Raw genomic sequence first — 20,925 nt, 5'->3', positions numbered from 1 at the left:
CTTACACACCTTGTCTTATTACCTCCTATAAGTACCTTTCTGCAGCTCAAACCCAAACCTCTGTTAGGAACAACAGGGCTAGCAAGTCCAAGTTAGGGAACAGGCCAACAAAGAAGGAAGGAAGCTTTAATCAGAAGACAGGAACTAGCAAGAAAAACAGACAGAAAGGGAAATGGAAGGTGTCTGGCAGTTCACATTTGTCCCGAATGGTCTGAGCAGGGAAGAAAACATATTTCTTTTTTTTGTTTATGGCTTTACTTTCAAGTTTTATATTAGGTAAATAGAAGCTTGGTGAGCATCTCTCAGGAGTGTGTCCCTTCTCTTGTCCTCCTTATCTCGTCTACCAAGTCTCTTCCATTTCCTGTTACCACTTCTCTTTGTGTCTCTCATCTGCTTTGACTTTCTCCCGCCACCTTTCTCGTCACCTCCATTTTGCTTTCTTCCACTTTTCTGGTCCTACTTCCCTTTCTCTCCTTTCCTCCATCTCTTGGGCCCAGCCATTCTGAGAGCGTATCTTGCTAGGCCAGCTCTGGCAGTGGCACGGAGGTGGCGTATGCTGAGGTGCAGTGGCGAGGACGTGGTTATGTACAGCTGGAAAGGCTCTGCTGTCACCGTGAGATGACTCTATTTTTCCTTGGTTGCAGTTTTCTCCTCCTCTCCATCCTGATAATCCCTCAGCAGCTGAATGCTGCAAAGTGGTGTTGATGAGGCTTGCATAGATTCTTCCCAGTGCGGAAGGGTGGCTCAAATAGAATTTCCTGTGAGTGTAGGAGAGAAAAGTGTTTGATAGTATATAAATTACCTAAAAAGCTCTTTTGCGGGCACACAGATACTTATGCTAATTTTAAAAAATTGTCAACTATCTATAAGAGGTATCTTATAAGAGTTGGTGGTGGCCGGGCCCAGTGGCTCACACCTGTAATCCTAGCACTTTGGGAGGCCACGGCAGGCAGATCACCTGAGGTTGAGAGTTCTGAGGTCGAGAGTTCGAGACAAGACTGGCCAACATGGTGAAACCCTGTGTCTACTAAAAATACAAAAATTAGCTGGGCGTGGTGGTGCATGCCTGTAATTCCAGCTACTCAGGAGGCCGAGGCAGGAGGATCACTTGAACCTGGGGGGCAGAGGTTGCAGTGAGCCGAGATCATGGCACTGCACTCCAGCCTGGGTGACAGAGGGAGACTCCGTCTCAAAAAAAAAAAAAAAGAGTTGGTGATTTATTAATGATATTTTACTTTAGAAAACAGAAATCACCCCTCTCTTTTAAGGAAATCTATCTCTGGTCAGACAGAGGCACGTAGGAAGTACTTCACAAATGTTTGTTAAATGAATGTGTGGATGGACGAATGGGCCTTGAGCATGAAGACAGAAGGACTGGGACCTTAGGGAGGTCTGACCCCACCCCAGCCCCCTTAGCCTACTTCCTTTTCACTCTCTGCATCCCAACCCAAGCAGTAAGAAGGCTCTTCAAGAGCTCCAGGAAAGGAAAAGAGAGGAAAGACCACATGGGGAGTCTGCAGAGGCGATCCCTTACACCTCCTATACAGCAAGAGAAAGCAGCTATAGCATCAACAGCATCTGGGGGAACTCTGGGGGCCCTGGAGGTGCCACACATCACTGTTTTGCTCAGCCCAGTTGGGAAAAGAGGGCTGAGGTCTCTGTGGCCAGCATTCCTCGACCACACCCCACAGCTTTCTGGAATCACCCTCAGGACCCCAGGATCTGACCCAGCCCTGAGGCTGAATGCCAGGGCTGCCCCACAATGGCAGGGGATTCCTCCCATTGCTGTACCTATGGGTGGGGCCAGCTGTGGCCCGGTGGAGGCTGCCAGAGTGCTGAGTAGTGAGAGGGGCTGCAGGCCGGAGGGGTTCTCTCTTTCCCACTCTCCGTACGTGAATGAAGCCCTCCAACGTAGGTCACAGGTGCAAGGGATGCTGTCTTCACGGGAAGAATCTTTCCCTAGATCAAGTAAAGAAATGCATTTGCTTGTATACTGGTTCACAGAGCACTCACAGGTTACAGCTGACATTTGGGGGGTGCTTATGATGTGCCAGGCACCATTCCAAACAATTACATGCATTCATGGTCCTTTAATCCTCACCTCTGTGAGGTCAGAGAGGGTGAATAATTTACCAACTGTCACACAAGGAGAGGCAGAGTCAGAATTCCAAGCCTGGCAGCCTGGCTCCAGAGGCCACGTTCTTACCACTATGTCACATGAACAAGGCAGCACCAGTAAAAGGAGAGACCCAATATGATTCAGATGGGTTAACTGAGTGGATTTCCCCAGGAGACTCATCTAGCTGAACTAGCAATGGCCTTGAACCCAGAGGGCCTTAAGCCAGAGCCTGTTCTTGGTGCACTTGGCCCCGGCTCTTCAAAGGATGGCCCGCAGTCCAGCACCTTGGGCATTACCTGGGAGCATGTTAGAATCGCAGTCTCAAGCCCGCTAGACCCAAGAAATTAGAATCTGCCTTTTAACAAGATCTATGGGGGACTGTTTGGACATTAAAGTTTGGGAAGCACTGCAATAATAGGCCATACCACCTGCTGGTGGTGAGTGGAAAGATTCAGCCCCACAGGTGCTGTTGGGCCTCTGGTTTTCCAATTGTAAGTCTCTTTTTCATCCAAAAGTTCCAGAGGCTGGAGTGTAACAGTCTTTTTAAACTGAGAGACAACACTCCCTCGCCCAATGAGAAAAGAGGGCCTGGAGGCCACCTGGGATGGTTAATTTCAATTCAATTTCAGCCTAGGAACATCTTGGCCGTGGTAGGTCCCATGATGCCAGATACCCCGTGACCCTAAAATTCTAGCTGTTTTCTCAAGTCCCAGAAATGTTTGAAATATTCCTCACATCTGTTTTCTTCAACCCTAATGCCATGGGGTATGTCTTGAGTGTGTATGGTTATACATATATGTGTTTGAATATATGTTTAAATGCAGAGAAATGAATCACCATCATGTCATTAGTCGCATAACATGAGAAAACATTCTTAGGCTTGGACAAAATGTGAGGCAGCCACAGCTGTGCTCACCATTTAGAACAGGGGCTGTGAGCTGGCAGCCTCCAGGCTGAATGTGGTCTGCAGATATGTTTTGTTTGCCCACTAAGTGTTAGCCAATACTATGCTTTAATATTTTATGGGAAGGTGGTATGCCACATATGTCCAGATCTTTTGGCTTCTCTTGAAAAATCAGAATATTTGGCCTGGATTCCAGCATGGCAACAACTAATGGAAGTCTTAATTTAAGCTTTCACTTTCTCATTGCCACTATCCCCACCACTCCCTGCTGTCTTCTCAGTTTTGACACCAAGTGTCAGCTGCCAGCAGTTGTTTTACTTATAACAGAATTTAGAGAAAAGTTAACCTTTTCTTACATCCATGTCACCCAGCCCTTTATCCATTTTTTTTTTAAGTCTGAGTCTCACTCTGTCACCAGGCTGCAGTGCAGTGGTGTGATCTGGGCTCCCTGCAACCTCTACTTTCCCAGATTCAAGCGATTCTCCTGTCTCAGCCTCCCGAGTAGCTGGGACTATAGGTACGTGGCATCATGCCCAGCTAATTTTTGTATTCTTAGTAGAGATGGGGTTTCACCATGTTGGCCAGGCTGGTCTCAAACTCCTGACCTCGTGATCCATCCACTCAGCCTCCCAAAGTGCTGGGATTACAGGCGTGAGCCACGGCGCCCTGCCCCCTTTACCCATTTATACCACCTGCAGTCCTAAGCATTTGTAATCCCTGATTTAGACGAAAGTTAGCAAGGTTCCCCTGGGATCTACAGTCTTCTCTAAATTTATAAATATCTTATGATATTCTGGCTGCCTACTGAGCCAACGTGAAGGAATAATTTATTAGTGACATGGTATATGGGTATTTATTGCCTCCCATTTTGTTCTCAGCCCTCTGCTTCATGCTGTGGATAACTGAGAAGCCTGAAAACAACTTAGTATTCACTGAAGAAATATCCCTCAAACCTATAAAACAACTAGGGAATAATGAAAGAGAGGTTATGACCAAGGAAGGATTAGCCTGGCAGGAAGGTGTTGTGTGAAGGGTAGGATTTAGAAGGATAGGGAGGATTTAGAGTGAAGCATCGGGGGAAGGTAGTGGATGGGGGATGAAGGAGGCATGAGATGGCTAAGGTTTGCTGGAGCAAAAGATTTGGGCTGGAGAAGATGATTAGGCAGAGGGCTGCTATTAGAGGAAGAGTGAGTGAGCAGGTGAGATGGGCGAGATGGGGGAAGATTGTGCAGGGCCATGCATGCCAAATTGAGTGGATTTGGTATGAACTAGAACCTGGAAATAGGGAACTGGCTGCTTTTTCCAGAATGTGTCATGCTCCCTCATGCAGACTCTGCCTCTTCTTCCTAGAATGCCCTGCCTTACCTGTTTCAGCCAGCTCACCTGCACTCATTGTCTATGACTCAGTTCAGAAACCACGCCTCCCAGGCCAGCTTCCTGGCAGGAATGAGGGACCCCCTCTTTGTGCTCCTTTGGCACCCTAGGCATAAGCTTTGAATGTTGCCTGGAAGGAGACGTTTTGTAATTCGGGGATTTTCCCATCTGACACCACCAAATTATAAACTTCTCGAGGGAACATGGTGTCTTTCTACATGGTGACCCTAAAGCCCATCACAGTAATTGGCACTCAGTGCATGGTTTTGAATGAATAAATGGATAAATGAACTTATGGAAGAGTGCTACAGGCTTGAGATGAGAAGGGCTGGGCTGGGGTAGGGTCTGTGGGTGTAGAAATGAAGTAAAGAATAGAAGATACATTGCAAAGAAAGAAATTGGTTAGGACTTGGTGCCAACTTGATTGTGGTGGCCAGAGAGCCTAAAGGAATTCAAACTAAATCATGGAAGGACAATGGCAATACTGACAGCACCAGGACAACTGGGATGGGGGCTGGAGGGGATCTTATTCTTTCTTTTTTTTTTTTTTTGAGACGGAGTCTCGCTCTGTCGCCCAGGCTGGAGTGCAGTGGCGCAATCTCGGCTCACTGCAAGCTCCGCCTCCCGGGTTCACGCCATTCTCCTGCCTCAGCCTCTCCGAGTAGCTGGGACTACAGGCGTCCGCCACCACGCCCGGCTAATTTTTTGTATTTTTTAGTAGAGACGGGGTTTCACCGTGGTCTCGATCTCCTGACCTCGTGATCCGCCCACCTCGGCCTCTCAAAGTGCTGGGATTACAAGCGTGAGCCACCGCGCCTGGCTGGGGATCTTATTCTTATATCCAGAGTAGAAAGCTCTTTGAGGCACGGTACCCTGTGCCCTCCCTTACCTGAGCTGTTCTTGTTGGTCTCCACCTTTTTGCTTCTCCTGAAACTCGAGCCATTTCAAGATCAAGGAAATGAGAGTTGAAAGTAAAGGAAAAGAACATTAAATTTGTATTTCAGATCTTGTTCCAAAGTTCCTGATGCAAAGCTTTAGAGACAGATATAAATATGAAAAAGGCCAGCTGTGGCTATATTGGATGGGTGTGACGCATATTAAAGTTCCAGAAAAAAAAATCGGGAAGGGGGAGGTGGAATGGGGTGGGAGGTGGGGAGCAGAGCCCATGCTGCTGATTTTGCTGAGGAGGAGGGGGTGACTCCATCTGTTCAGTTCTGCATCTCAGCTATTTATTTTATTTGCTGTTAAGTTGCATGTTGTTGCCAATGTGCAAAAACTGATAATAATTGCAACCAGACTAGAACCAGCCCAAATGAGAGAAAAATCATCACTCAGGGGCTTCATTCTGGGAAACTGACGAGAAGGAGCTAAATGTCTGTACAAAGCAATTATCAAGATAGCAGTGAAGCAAAAACTAATCCCTTCCTCCCCTCGTTTCTTACATCCTTCTGATCTGCCCAGACTAGGTTGCCATAGCTCCCTGGCTCGTTTTTCCACATCTCTCCTTCCCTTCAAATTAACTGTCAGGCAACAGCTAGCATGACCTTTTCAAAATGTAAATTGGATCACGTCACTTCCCTGTTTAAAATGCTGCTAAGGCTCCCATGACACTGGAAGTCTAAATTTCTTCGCATGGCTTCCCAGGCCCCACCTGGCTCACTCCTTGCCCTCTTCTACTTATTCTCTTCCACCACTACCCGCTCTTCCCCACTGGCCTTCCACCAAGCTTCTTCCTTTGCGGAAGCCTCAGCCTTGCATCTGCCCATTCCCTTAACCCGCCTGGCCCTTCTTCACCCTTTCTTTAGCTGTCTATTACCTATTTTCTCCTTCAGACCTTAGCCTCCTCTCAACTTCTAGAAATATTAAAAGCTGTCTGTGCCAGAGAGTGCCAGTAGGCCCCCAGTGACCCTTTTTGCCTTCTCCCATGGGGACACAGTGCCTAATTTTGTGTTGTGTACATGGCTATGCAAAATGGGGAATGCATTTCCCAGCCTCCCTTGCAGTTGAGCGAGGTCATGTGACTGAGTGTGGCCAATGAGGTATAAACAGAAGCTGTTCTTTAAATAGCAATTTAAAAATCAGTGATTTGACCAGACACAGTGGCTCACTCCTATAATACCAGCACTTTGGGAGGCTGAGGTGAATGGATCACATGAGGCCAGGAGTTTGAGACCAGCCTGGCCAACATGGTGAAACCCCATCTCTAATAAAAATACAGAAATTAGCCAGGCATGGTAGTGAGTGCCTATAACCCCAGCTACACTGGAGGCTAAGGCATTAGAATTACTTGAACCCAAGAGGCAGAGGTTGCAATGAGCTGAGATCATGCCATTGCACTCCAGCCTGGGCGACAGAGTGAGACTCTGTCTCAAAAAAGAAAGAGAAAGGAAGGAAGGAAGGAAGGAAGGAAGGAAGGAAAGTGATTTGATATTTTGAGATAGCCAAAAAGTAGTTTCAAAATACCTTGCTCTATTAGAGTCCAGTGCCCTCTAGCTCAGCAATATGACATCTCATCGAGAAGTTCCTTAATTACAGAGCTCTGTATGATATATGGAGTGACAATCTCCAGGATATATTCTTTATACTGGGCAACAGATAAGTCTTTTTCTTGTGTTAATAGTTTTCAACCACCAGCCAAGTTAGAATTAATAATACAAGTTAATACTTATTGAGACCTTACTTACAATTTGCTTCTAAATCTGCTGAGGAGCATTCTAAGTGTTTGATGCACATGAGCTCATTTGATTCTGACATCTGGATGAGGTTGGCACTATTTTCATTTCCATTTTACAGATCTGAAAACTGAGCCCCCAAGTTTCGATATGCTCAAGGGTGCAGTCAGAGCAGTGACTTGGGCCCATGTCTATGTGAGCTCTTCGCTGCTATAAGCGCTTGCCTCCTCCAAGCTGTACTGGTTTTCAGTTTATTACCAGTGCTCAGAAAGAAAGGGAATTTGTTCTGCCTCTGAACTGCTGGTCCAACTGGTTCCTGTTGTGACAAAATTCTCCTCTCTGACACCTCATTTTTCTCTCCTGGTGATATTTACTAATTTATTTCTGTTCTCCCCTTTCTATTAAACCATAAGTAACAGGCACTAGGACCCTGGATCCCACTTTATCTGGGACTGAATATTCTGTGGTACCCTCTGGTGTAAGTACGCTCAACTCCTGTCTCTTTTAAACCAACCAGTTTTATACCAAGACTTAATGCTAAGTCATCTGTACATATAGCGACATTTCCTCAGCCATGAAGAAGATAGATCTGAAGCATGGAGCTTTCAAGAACAGACTCTATATTAAGAAAACGAACACAGAAGCTCCATAAAGTCCAAGCAGAGACCTTGGGTGAGCAGGTAAGTAAATCCAATAAGTTGACAATGTTTTAAACAATGGTTTTGGTTATTTCTCTGTAGGACTAGAAACTGGATTAGAAATTAGATTTTACGTGACCGGGCACGGTGGCTCATGCCTGTAGTCCTGGCACTTTGGGAGGCCGAGACAGGTGGATTGCTTGAGGTCAGGAATTTGAGACCAGCCTGGCCAGCATGGTGAAACCCTGTCTCTACTAAAAATACAATAATTAGCCGGGCGTGGTGATGTGTGTCTGTAATCCCAGCTACTTGGGAGGCTGAGGCAGGAGAATCACATCAACCCAGGAGGCAGAGGTTGCAGTGAGCCGAGACAGTGCCACTGCACTCCAGCCTGGGCGACAGAGTGAGACTCTTGTCTCAAATAAACAAATGAACAACAACAAAAAAAAGAAATTAGGTTTTACCTTTTCATCTGTATACCTAACTTATCTTCATTGTTGGAGAGCTACTTTTCATTGTTTATAGTAGTCCTCCTCTGGAGTCAAGCCAACCACGCTTGCTACGTGGAGAAGGAGAATAAGGCAAGGAGAGCTGGAGGAAGGTTTTCCTCAGTCAAGGATAAAGACTGAACAGTGACTGGGCGCGGTGGCTCATGCCTGTAATCCCAGCACTTTGGGAAGCTGAGGCGGGCAGCTCACCTGAGGTCAGGAGTTCCAGACCAGCCTGGCCAACATGGTGAAACCCCGTCTCTATTAAATGTACAAGAATTAGTTGGGGGCATGGTCTCAAATTCCTGACCTCAAGCAATCCACCTGCCTTGGCCTCCCAAAGTGCTGGGAATACAGGCGTGAGCCACTATGCCTGGTCAGGTAAAACCCTGTGCTCATTAACCAAGATATTTGGTTTCTGGATCTCACAGCCCAGACCATCTGGGTTGCAGGAAGGAATGTCAGAGGCTGGCCTGATTTAAGTCATGTACCTCAACTGGTTCTGCTGGTGTAAGTCGGCAAAAATCTGAGACAGGACTTCGCTCTCCCCCTTGGTCATTAGTTGAATGAGGCTCTCGCTGGGCTGGGAGGCTTGGAGTTTCTTCTGTACTAACTATATGAAGAAAAAAAGCAGAACCAGGTGGTTAAGGCCTTGGGGTCTTCACATTTTCCTAATATCATGGTCCAGACTCTAAAGTGTTGGAACTCAAAATTTTCCAAAGTGCAGCCACACCAGCTGCTCACAGAGGCAATTCTGAGGCCATATTTTTTGGTTTACACTCCTCATATTGATAAAAATGTCCTTTTGTGCCTTAAGGGTAATATCTTCATTACATACTTTTAACACAACTTAACAGATACTTATTCCTATTAATATACCTTAATATAATGTATGAATAGCCTATTAATATAAGCTTTAATAAAGTTTATGCTGTTTGGTTTTATACTTAAATGTAGGGGAATCATATATTTGTTATAGAAATTTAATTAGTGGAGTTTTTTTCTGAGGCAGAGTCTCACTCTTATGGCCAGGCTGGAGTGCAGCGTTGGATCTCGGCTCACTGAGACCTCTGCCTCCTGGGTTCACTGAGACCTCTGCCTCAGCCTCCCAAGTAGCTGGGACTACAGGTGTCTGCCATCAAGCCTGGCTAATTTTTGTATTTTTAGTAGAGACAGGGTTTCACCATGTTGGCCAGGCTGGTCTCGATCTCCTGACCTCGTGATCTGCCCACCTTGGCCTCCCAAAGTGCTGGGATTATAAGCGTGAGCCACTGTGCCCGGCCTAATTAGTGTTTTAAAACTTTATTTCTCTAAGAAATATCCTATAGTGTGCTGCTTTTTACATAGGGGCAAAATTAATTTCTTTCCTGCTGCCTGTGATACTCAAAAGTGCTCCAGTTGTGCGTGCTGTCCATGTCCATAGTCACTCATTCATTCCATATTTATTGAACGCCAACTAGGTGCCAGGTACTAGGGATACAGCAGTAAAGAAGACAGACAAGCCTGCCTGCCTGCCTGCCTGCCTGCCTGCCTTCCTTCCTTCCTTCCTTTTTCTTTCTTTCTTTCTTTCCTTCTTTCTTTCTTTCTTTCTTTTTCTTCTTTCCCTCTCTGGCCCAGGCTACAATCTCCTCGGCTTGCTGCTGCCCGCGCCGCGGACTGCCTGGGACTGCTGGAGCGCGCGACCGCTGCCTGCCTTTTCTCCTTTCGCTGCAGGCACGCGTTTGCCATCTTGGCCACACTGGTCGCCAGCTCCTGACGCCGAGTGCTCTGCCCGCCTCAGCCTCCCGAGGTACTGGGACTACAGACGGAGTCTCGCTCACCCAGTGCTCGGTGTTGCCCGGGCTGGAGTGCGGTGGCGTGGTCTGGCCTCGCGGCAGCCTCTACCCCCCGGCCGCCTGCCTTGGCCTGCCAGGGTGCTGGGATTGCAGCCCCTGCCCGGCCGCCGCCCCATCTGGAAGGTGGGGAGCGCCTCTGCCCGGCCGCCCCGTCTGGGAGGTGAGGAGCACCTCTGCCTGGCCGCCCCATATGGGAAGTGAGGAGCGCCTCTGCCTGGCCACCCACCGTCTGGGAAGTGAGGAGCGCCTCTGCCCGGCCGCCCCGTCTGGGAAGAAATGAGGAGCGCCTCTGCCCGGCCGCCCCATCCGGGAAGAAGTGAGGAGCGCCTCTGCCCGGCCGCCCCATCTGGGAGGTGAGGAGCGCCTCTGCCCGGCCACCCATCGTCTGGGAAGTGAGGAGCGCCTCTGCCCGGCCGCCCACCGTCTGGGAAGTGAGCAGCGCCTCTGCCCGGCCACCCCGTCTGGGAATAAGTGAGGAGCGCCTCTGCCCGGCCGCCCCGTCCGGGAAGAAGTGAGGAGCGCCTCTGCCCGGCCACCCACCGTCTGGGAAGTGAGGAGCGCCTCTGCCCGGCCACCCACTGTCTGGGAAGTGAGGAGCGCCTCTGCCTGGCCGCCCCGTCTGGGAAGTGAGGAGCGCCTCTGCCCGGCCTCCCCGGCCTCCCCGTCCGGGAAGAAGTGAGGAGCGCCTCTGCCCCGGCGCCCCGTACGGGAAGAAGTGAGGAGCGCCTCTGCCCGGCCGCCCCGTCTGGGAGGTGAGGAGTGCCTCTGCCCGGCCACCCATCGTCTGGGAGGTGAGGAGCGCCTCTGCCCGGCCACCCCGTCCGGGAAGAAGTGAGGAGCGCCTCTGCCCGGCCGCCCCGTCCGGGAAGAAGTGAGGAGCGCCTCTGCCCGGCCGCCCCGTCCGGGAAGAAGTGAGGAGCGCCTCTGCCCGGCCGCCCCGTCCGGGAAGAAGTGAGGAGCGCCTCTGCCCGGCCGCCCCGTCCGGGAAGAAGTGAGGAGCGCCTCTGCCCGGCCGCCCCGTCTGGGAGGTGAGGAGCACCTCTGCCCGGCCACCCATCGTCTGGGAGGTGAGGAGCGCCTCTGCCCGGCCACCCATCGTCTGGGAGGTGAGGAGCGCCTCTGCCCGGCCACCCATCGTCTGGAAAGTGAGGAGCGCCTCTGCCCGGCTGCCCCAACTGGGAAGTGAGGAGTGCCTCTGCCCGGCCACCCATCGTCTGGGAGGTGAGGAGCGCCTCTGCCCGGCCACCCATCGTCTGGGAAGTGAGGAGCGCCTCTGCCCGGCCACCTATCGTCTGGGAAGAAGTGAGGAGCGTCTCTGCCTGGCCGCCCCGTCTGGGAAGTGAGGAGCTCCTCTGCCCGGCCGCCCCGTGTCTGGGTAGAAGTGAGGGGCTCCTCTGCCTGGCCGCTCCATCTGGGAGGTCTACCACGGAGGCCAGAAGCAATGTGGGAGCTGGACGTGGTGGCTCACGCCTGTGGTCCCGGCACTCTGGGGGGCGAGGCGGGTTGATCACTTCGGGCTAGGAGTTCGAGACCAGTCTGGCCAACTTGGCGAAACATGAAGAATACAACAGACAAACCAACCAACCAACTCAGTGACAACAAAACAGGTCTACCCTGGAGTCATACTCTAATTTTTTCTATTTTCCTCCCTTTCTGATCCTTTATCCCACTTTCTTTTTCTTCCTCTTCCTTCTCCCTCTTCTTTGTCAAATAGAGGATTGAGTTATTATCACTGATCCATATAAAGTCCCTCTCTCATTTATTTTAACTCCCATCCCCCATTTCTATTCCCCGACTTCCCATGTGCAACCTTCCTAATATGTTTGATACGCATCTTTTTGTTTGTATGTATTTTTAGAAAATGTTTATTGTTTTTGTATGCAAAAAAAATTAATAAAAAAAAAAAAAAAAAGAAGACAGACAAAAACCCCTGCCTTCATGGAGTTTCTGTTGTAGCTGAAGTCAGACTTACATTCATCATGTTCTGGGACAAAAAGGCCCAGGTATCTTCACTGGTAAATTCTATCAAATATTTAAAGAAGAAGTAATAGCAATGCTTCATGAATTCTTTCAGAAAATAGAGGAGGGAATGCTTTCCAACTTCTTCAATGAGGATAATATTAACTTGATACCAAAGCTAGGGGATCACAAACATATCACAAGAAAATTACAGACCAATATCTCTCATGAGCATAGATGCAAAATTCCTTAACATAATGTGAGCAAACTGAATCTAGTAACATATAAAAAAGAAGTATATACACCTTGACCAGGCAGATTTTATTGTAGGAACACAAAGTTGGTTTAACATTAAAAAAATCAATTCATATAATATACTATATTAACAGAATGAAGGACAAACCACATAATCATCTTAATAGATGCAAAGAAAGCATTTAACAAAATCTAATACCCATTCATGATGAAAAAAGAAAAGAAAGAAAACCCTTTCAATAAACTAGGAAGAAAGGGAATTTCCTCAACCAGATTAAGGGCATCTACAAATAATCATAATAAGCATCATACTTAATAGCAAAAAAAGTATGTTTTTTCCTAAGATCAGGAACAAGACATGTCTGCTTTTGCCTCTTCTATTAAACATGTACTGGAGGTTCTAGCTAATGCAATAGAGCAATAAACAAATCTAGATTGGAAACAAAGATGTGAAACTGTCCTTATTGCAGATGGCATGAGTGTGTGTGTGTGTGTGTGTGTGTGTATGTGTGTGTGTGGTGTGTGTATGTAGAAAATCCCAAGGAATCCGTAAAACTGCTATAATGTATAATGAGGTTAATAGTAAAAAACCAATTGTATTTCTAATACCATCAATGAATGACCCAAAAATGAAATTAAGAAAACACAAACACAGTTCTGGTCACAACAGCATCAACAACAATAAGTTACTTAGGAAAACATTTAATGAAATAAGTGCAGAACTTTCAGAGTTTGTCTACTAAAAACTACAAAATAGGCCGAGCATGTGGCTCACACCTGTTATCCCAGCACTTTGGGAGGCTGAGGCAGGAGAATTGCTTGAGCCTAGGAGTTTAAGACCAACCTGGGCAACACAGCAAGACCTCATCTCTATTAAAAACAAAACAAAAGCTACAAAACATTGCTAAGAGAAACTAAAGTATTGAAATAAATGAAAAGACATTCCATATTCAGATATTGGAAGACACAATATTATCAGATGGCACTTCTCCCCAAAGTAATGTATAAATTCAACATGTGCTTATCAAAATTCTAACAGGTTTTTTTTTGTGGAAATTAACAAACTGATTCTAAAATTTATATGAAAATGCAACAGATCTAGAATAGCCAACAGAGTTTGAAAAAGAACAAAATTAGAAGACTTATATCACCCATTTTCAAACTTAATGTAAAGCTACATTAACCAAGACATTGTTGTATTGACACAAGAATAGGCAAATAAGTCAACAGAATGGAACTGAGAATTCAGAAATAAATTTCTATATTGATAGTAAATTGATTTTTGATGAAGGTGCTAAGACAATTCAATGTGGGAAGGAATAGTCTTTTCAACAAATGGTGCTAGGCTAATTACATATCCACATACACAAAAAAAGTACTTAGATCATTACTTCATTCCATACATAAATATTAACTCAAAAGGGATCATAGACCTAAATGTAAGAGCTGAATCTATAAAACTCCTAGAATAAAACATAGGATAAAATCTTTGTGACTTTGGAATGAACAAAGAGTTCTTAGATATGCATAAAAAACCTGATTCATAAAAGAAAAAGTTTCATGCCTGTAATCCCAGCACTTTAGAAGGCTGAGGCGGGCGGATCACTTGAGGTCAGGAGTTTGAGACCAGCCTTGCCAACATGATGAAACCCTGTCTCTACCAAAAACTACAAAAATTAATTGAGTGTGGTGGTGGATGCTTGTAATCCTAGCTACTTGGGAGGCTGAGGTGGGAGAATCACTTGAACCCAGGAGGTGGAGGTTGCAATGAGCTAAGATTGTGCCATTGCACTCCAGCCTGGGCAACAGAGCGAGACTGTCTCAAAAAAAAAAGGAAAAAGTTGATAATTGCACTTTATCAAAATCAAAAACTTTTGCTCTTCAAAAACATCATTAAGAAAATGAAAGGCAATTCTTAGACTGAGAGAAAATATTTTCAAATCATGCATCTGATGAAGAACTTGTATCCAGAATATACAAAGAATTCTTACAATGCAATAGGAAGAAAAAACCCAATTGAAAAAATGGTCAATGCCGGGCACAGTGCCTCACGCCTGTAACCCCAGCACTTTGGTGGGCCGAGGTGGGTGGATCACCTGAGGTCAGGAGTTCCAGACCAGCCTGGCTAACATGGCGAAACCCCGTCTCTACTAAAAATACAAAAATTGGCCGGGCGTGGTGGGGTGTGCCTGTGATGCCAGCTACTTGGGAGGCTGAGGCAGGAGAATCACTTGAGCCTAGGAGGCAGAGGTTGCAGTGAGCCAAGATCGCACCACTGCACTCCAGCCTGGGCAACAGAGTGAGACTCCATCTCAAAAAAAAAAAAAAAATGCAAAACAAAACAAAAAAATGACAAATACTCTGTGACTCTGCCCTGGAGTTGGCCCCATGCTACAATGTGGATGAACCTGAAAAATGTTATGCTAAGTGAAAGAAGCCAGACACAAAAGACTATATGTTGTAAGATTCCATTTACATGAAATGCCTAAGATGAATGTGTATAGACTAAAAACAGATAATGGTTGCCTAGAGCTGAGAGTAAGAACAGGGAATGACTGCAAATGGGCAAGGGGAAATTTTTTTAGGGTAATGGAAATGTTCTGAAACTGGATTGTGGTGATGGTTACACGACTCTATACAATCTACTGAAAGTTTTGAAACTGTGGTTTCAACATAATCCACAATAAAATCCACAATGATGGATTTTATAAAACAATAAACAATTTATATAGAATTGTTTATATAAAATATATATAAAACAAAACAATTATAAAACAATAAAATCCACAATGGTGGATTTTATGGTTCTAAATGATATTCAGTAAAGCTGTTTAGAAAAGGCCTCACGCTGAGATCACCTTCAAAGGGCACTCACATACCAGCTGGGTTAAGCTCTACCTCGCTGCTTTGGCCTTGGCTGCAGGCTGGCAATGGTGCTCACTTACCTTCAAATCTCCTGAGAGGCTGCAGCAGTTCTTGGGTACCAGGCAGTGAGTGACAAGAATCCTAGGGTCTTTGGTGGTGATGGACAGCCCCTTTTGCAGAATTTGAACCAGTCGGATCCAGAAGTGGAAGACAGTCTCAGGATGGTCAGGGTGGAGCTTTAGGTAATAAATCTTCTCAGTGACTGTCCTCAACTGCAGGATGCGTTGATGGTGATCACATACCTGGAGCTGCACAAACTTCAATGGGAGAATCCTGAAGCCACCAGGGAAGACACACATTGACAACCCTATTGCATCCGATCTGACCCTGTCTCGTTAAAATGAGGAAGGTCTCCTTTAGGACTAAGGCTTTTGGAGGTAGAAAAGAGGTGCTTTAGCACAGTGCTGCTCAATTGTTGGGGAGATCAAATACACCTGCTGAGCTTGTTTAAAATGCAGACACCTGAAGACACCACTGAAGATTCAGATTCAGTAGGAATTGGGTGTGGCCCTGGAATTTGCATTGTAACTCCACCTACCCTGCCATGATTCTCGTGTGCCCTAGATCCTATTTGAGAGAGACAGCCTAGGAGGTTAGGTGGCTAGAGTCATAGGATTTTGCAATTTCTTTCTGTTTTTCTTTTCTTTTCTTTCTTTCTTTTCTGAGGCAGAGTTTTGCTTTTGTTGCCCAGGCTGGAGTGCAATGGCACGATCTTGGCTCACTGCAACCTCCGCCTCCCGGGTTCAAGCGATTCTCCTGCCTCAGCCTCCTCAGTAGCTGAGATTACAGGCATGTGCCACCAGGTCCGTCTAATTTTTTATTTTTAGTAGAGACGAGGTTTCATCATGTTGGTCAGGCCGGTCTCGGACCCCTGACCTTAGGTGATCCACCTGCCTCTGCCTCCCAAAGTGCTGGGATTACAGGCATGAGCCACCGCGCCCAGCCGAAATTTCTTTCTTGAAAGCACCAAAGGAGCTTGCCCCACTGTCTGGCTTGTGCATTTACTGAGTTTAATGCCACAGTTAGTCTTCCCAAGGGAGTTAAAGTTCAAGGATCTGGCTTTGGATTTAATATTAGTCAGCTGGGACTGGGTGGTACTTGCTACAGGTACACCAAGAACATCATGGAGAGGTGTGTCACCGAGGTAGCATGGAGAAATGAAGGGTTTTCTTGGACTTTTGGGAATTTCTAGAGATTCTTGAGATATCCTACAGATTTTTTTTTTTTTTTTTTTTTTTTTTTTTGAGACAGAGTCTCACTTTCGCCCAGGCTGGAGTGCAGTGGCGCGATCTTGGCTCACTGCAAGCTCTGCCTCCCGGGTTCACGCCATTCTCCTGCCTCAGCCTCCCGAGGCCCCAAAATTTTAAAAGGCTACTTCGTCCCAGACAAGCATGATGTCACTATTTGCTACAGCTCTAAGTGAGACTTAGTCCCATTTATTTTACTGGTTAAAAAAAAAAAAAAAACTGGCCGGGTACAGTGGCTCACACCCGTAATCCCAGCACTTTGGGAGGCTGAGGAGGGTGGGTCACCTGAGGTCAGGAGTTCAAGACCAGCCTGGCCAACATGATGAAACCCTGTCTCTATTAAAAATACAAAAATTATCCAGGTGTGGTGGCAGGCGCCTATCATCCCAGCTACTCGGGGAGCTGAGGCAGGAGAATCACTTGAACCTGGAAGGCGGAGATTGCAGTGAGCCAAGATCCCGCCATTGCACTCCAGCCTGGGCGACAGTCTTTTTTGAGACTCAGTCTGAAAAAATAAAAAAGAAAGAACAAGAAAAAGAAAACTGAGGAGCAGCAAATAACTTGTGATTTTAAAAACTGAGTCCAGTTAGTTGCATACCAAGAACTAGAAATAATCTCCTTTCCCCAACCAGTGCTCCATCTGTCAGACTCACTGCCTCCTTGCCCTTGGGCCCAATGCTGAGAGATTTCCTATGAATTCAGTGGCATCCGTGCAGCGAGAAAGAAAGTGGGCAGGTAGACTGGCCCCTCACTCCTGTCCACATGACATCTCCCTTTGTCCCACTTCGCCTCTGTCCTTCCAGTGCACCACCTGTCTTAGGATGTCTAAAAAATCAATTGTCTAAAAAAATCAATGTCACTGCTGATGACATCTCTATCTTCTCCTTGAGTTTAGTAGTCAAGCAACCTCCACTTTGCATCCACCCCTCACCCCTCTTGTCCTCCATTCTCATCTGTGTTGCTCACCTCTTCAGGAAGATGTTGGGGGCTGTGGATGGTCTGTTCCATGTCTGGTTCTGCCCCTGGTGCCATTTGACACTGGCCATGAGTAGGATGTTGGGGAGGGGCAGGCAGGGCACGGAGGAGGTCACCCCCAGGGCCATGGTGTTGGAGGCTTTGTAGATGTCTCTCCAATTCCTGCCCCTTTTGACCTGCAACACAGCCCCCAGGCACAACCTGAGCATTTGGCAAAAGCCGCAGTCTGTTTCAGCCCAGGGTTTCTCAATCTCGACACTATTAATGTTTTGGGTTGGATATTCTTTGTTGAGGGCAGGATACTGCCCTGCACGCTAGAGAATACTTAGTATCATCCTTGACCTCTACCTACTAGTTCTAGTAGCACTACCAGCCAAATCACAACAACAAAAAATGTCTCCAGACATTGTCAAATATTCCCTGGCAGTTGGGGCCAAAAATCAATTCTTGTAGATAACTACTGTATTGGTTAAACAACTACTAGTATTTAAACAATATTTCAACCACCCATAGTTAACAATTGCCAGCAAGAATTACAACCCAGGAGTTCCCTGCCATCTGTCATTTCTGCCAATCCTCCCCGGACTGTTTCCTGGCCTTCTTTGAAAAATGTATCCTCTTGGTCCTTCCCCGAGGGGCCCTATTATGTCCTGCACCTTCACTGAACAGGAAGGTCCTCTCTAACCCCAGAGTGGTGTTTATTCTCGCTTCCATCCAACAAGAGGAGGGCCCAGGCAAGGAGACAAATGTGCGCCGAGTGCTTGTTAGACAAGGTACTTTGCTTGCTGTATTTGCATTTCATCCTCAGGTCAGTTCAACCCTTTTACAATCAAGGGGCCAGATTCAGGCTGCAGAGGTTACTTGCACAGTCACCTCCCAGGGAGAAGGCAGAGGACTGGAATCTGAGCCCAGCTGTCTCTGGGACCCCAGGTGCTGTTCTTTCTCCAATCCGCAATATTGTTCTCAAGAAGCATCTCTTTTCGCTGCCTCTTTGTTCATCTACTTCAGGTGACAGCCTGGGGGCTGAAGTAAACTAGGGGATTAGAATACCAAATTCTCCACTCAGAGCAGAGGACCCCTGACCTTTCTCCCTGGGTGACAGCTGTCTGTAGGAGAAGCCCTGTCTGGGGCTCAGAAAAGCCCAGGTCAATGAGGGTGGCCTTGCATTCCAGGTCCACTAGCTTCTCCTTGCCGCAATTCTCACTCCGCCCCAGTTTCAGGGACGGACTCTCTCAGTCATATCTTGGGAACAGGTTTAGAGGAATCAAAAAGTGCTATTCTGCGCCACCCAAGAGTACCTGGACGAAGTTGCTTTCAAACACCACGGAGTCAGGAAACAGGTTGAATTCTGGAGAATGAACCACCTGGCAGAGCAGTCCCTCCTCCACACCTAGGCCCACTCCAGGGTTCGGCTCTTCATCCACAGGCAAGAGGCCCCTGAATTCTTCCCAGGCATTCAGGGAAGGGAAGGTTGGATAGGATCTTGTGACTTTCACTGTCTTCTTTGAATTCCTCCAAGTCTTTCTATGTGGAAATGATGACAACATTTCTACACATGCTCAGGGGCCTGCTGCACATTTGTCCTGGGATCTCTCTCTCCCCTCCTGGCCTTGGGCAGCTGGCCAAGCCCTGGGACCGCCAGTCAGCTCACAATGATGAATGGATGACATCATGAAAAACCAGGAGGACTTGCAGGAAGGGGAAGTGCAGAGGAGCCTCCCTTTTCCTCCAGAGAGCTTGTGTGCCTTATCCTTGCCTTGACATTCCCCAGCCCTTTTCGGAACCCCAGGACATAGTCCTCCCAGAACTTGCTGAAAAAGCAGTGAGCCAGGCAGAAAGCAAGCAATGAGGGCTGTTAGGAAGCTCCTTCCACTGCTAAGAGGAAAATGCCCTTCCTGCCTTTCAAGCCTTCCTTACTCTGAATGCAACCTATCTCACACAACTTTAAAAGCTGCATGTCCATTGAAAACCCTGTCTTCCTAAGCTTTGCTGCATGTTGGCCCCCAACACCCTGGTGGATCTGCAGGTTATGGTGGCAATTGCAGGGCAGTTGGTGCCTGCTCTGTGTTCTGCCGCTGCAGGCTGGTTACTTCTGCAGGACTTATTTCCCTTAGGAGGTCAAACTGAAGAAGCAGGAGAAGTAACTCGTTTCTTATCCAGAGGCTGGCTTTGTCAGGGCGCTGGCTGGGTGGAATAGAACACTGATGAGCAGCTCTGCTAGGTCTCAAGCTGTTCCCCCTCTTGGAGAGTGACAGCGTCCCTCACCCTTGAACCAGAGGAGGAAAGAGCCCAAATCATGGGCTGCTAGGTCAGGGAGAAAGAATCAAGCAGGCTGACCACTATTCAAGGCCATTCCTGGGAGAAACTGTTTTCTAATTTGGACCAAATTCTGAATTTTTTTTTTTTTTTTTTTTGAGATGGAATCTCACTCTTGTTGCTCAGGCTGGAGTGCAATGGTGCGATCTCGGCTCACCGCAACCTCTGCCTCCCGAGTTCAAGCGATTCTCCTGCCTCGGCCTCCCGAGTAGCTGGGATTACAGGCATGTGCCATCACGCCTGGCTAATTTTTTGTATTTTTAGTAGAGACAGGGTTTCTCCATGTTGGTCACGCTGGTCTCGAACTCCTGACCTCAGGTGATCCGCCCACCTCGGCCTCCCAAAATGCTGGGATTACAGGCATGAACCACTGTGTCTGGCTCAAATTCTGAACTTATTACATAATGAATTAACCATCAAGGTCAAATGTAACACATATAGACAAAGAGTTTGACAACCATTACACACAAAGGACAAGCATGGAGGCTGACTTTTGTATTTCATTATAAAGTCGAGGAGAAGCCTAAAGGGCCTGGAGGCTCTCCCCATCCAATTCCATCAGTCCTTCCCTCTGGTCGTTCAGATCACACCCCTGCTCCAGCACCTGTTACAGCTCCTGGCTCAGTAAACCAACTTCCAACCTCACTTTTCTCATTATCTTTTGTTTACCAGGTAGGAAAAGTGTCTTCATGGTCACATTCTCTAAGGATTAGATCAGAGACCACGTCCTTTGGTTTGTATTTCCCTGGAAATAACCTAGAAAGGGAACACACAGCACAAAAGCGTAGTAATTAATAAATCGATACGTTGCTGTTCACAGTTAAAGCTTAACCACAACAATAAAGCTCATTGGTTTAGATAATACAGTTTAAGCATACTTGGCCACTGAGACATCCAAGAGCCAGTTGGGGAGATGACTTCTTCTCTTTTCCATACAAGTCTGTTAAGCCCACTTCTATGGTGTTCAACCCTCAGAGGGAGAAGTCTTGGGCGCCCAGTCTAGAAAGCTGATTGTGAGCAAATGATTTTTTAGCTCTAAACAAGATGCTAAGCAGTTGTGTAAATGGTGCTTTAAGGTGGCTCACACTTGTAATTCTAGTGTTTTGGGAAGCCTAGGCTCCTGGGAGGATCACTCTAGGATAGGAGTTCAAGGCTACAGTGAGCTGTGATCTTGCCGCTGCACTCCAGCCTGCACAATAGAATGAGATCCTGTCTCTA

At 47.1% G+C, this 20,925-nt stretch overlaps 2 protein-coding genes across 5 annotated transcripts in view; both read right to left on the bottom strand.

The window, feature by feature from the left end:
• Positions 1-92: 92 nt before the first annotated feature.
• On the bottom strand, positions 93-19,371 carry GARIN1B (golgi associated RAB2 interactor 1B). 2 transcript variants are annotated; one of them, XM_055283914.2, is made up of 7 exons: positions 18,690-19,371; positions 17,383-17,567; positions 15,190-15,442; positions 8,687-8,808; positions 5,287-5,330; positions 1,792-1,959; positions 93-758 (listed from the first exon to the last, which is right to left on the bottom strand). In XM_055283914.2, the coding sequence occupies exons 1-7, from the start codon at positions 18,936-18,938 to the stop codon at positions 745-747; spliced, it is 1,035 nt and encodes a 344-aa protein (XP_055139889.1). In that variant the 5' UTR covers positions 18,939-19,371; the 3' UTR covers positions 93-744. The 2 variants fall into 2 exon arrangements, with proteins under 2 accessions (XP_055139889.1, XP_055139890.1); XM_055283915.2 differs by having other exon boundaries at positions 5,287-5,324; positions 18,690-19,368.
• An 808-nt stretch (positions 19,372-20,179) lies between these two features.
• GARIN1A (golgi associated RAB2 interactor 1A) overlaps positions 20,180-20,925 on the bottom strand; it is a 38,411-nt gene continuing 37,665 nt past the window's right edge. For all 3 annotated transcript variants that reach the window (XR_008658578.2, XR_008658579.2, XR_008658581.2), the window contains one exon: positions 20,180-20,463. The gene's annotated coding sequence lies outside the window, so the exon portion shown is untranslated. The remainder of the gene's footprint in view (positions 20,464-20,925) is intronic.

This window comes from Symphalangus syndactylus, chromosome 6 (genome assembly GCF_028878055.3).
Source record: "Symphalangus syndactylus isolate Jambi chromosome 6, NHGRI_mSymSyn1-v2.1_pri, whole genome shotgun sequence".
Taxonomy (NCBI): Eukaryota; Metazoa; Chordata; class Mammalia; order Primates; family Hylobatidae; genus Symphalangus; species Symphalangus syndactylus.
Note: the sequence above shows the minus strand (reverse complement) of the source record. Positions and strands in the feature narration are given on the sequence as shown.

Excerpts from the sequence above, each read along its gene's own strand:
- GARIN1B (XM_055283914.2), bottom strand. The coding sequence starts at position 18,938 with ATGTTGTCATCATTTCCACATAGAAAGACTTGGAGGAATTCAAAGAAG. Across the intron at positions 15,443-17,382 it reads CCCAACATCTTCCTGAAGAG|GATTCTCCCATTGAAGTTTG; the intron begins GTGAGCAACACA and ends TGGTGGCTTCAG. Across the intron at positions 1,960-5,286 it reads GACCAACAAGAACAGCTCAG|GGAAAGATTCTTCCCGTGAA; the intron begins GTAAGGGAGGGC and ends TACTTGATCTAG.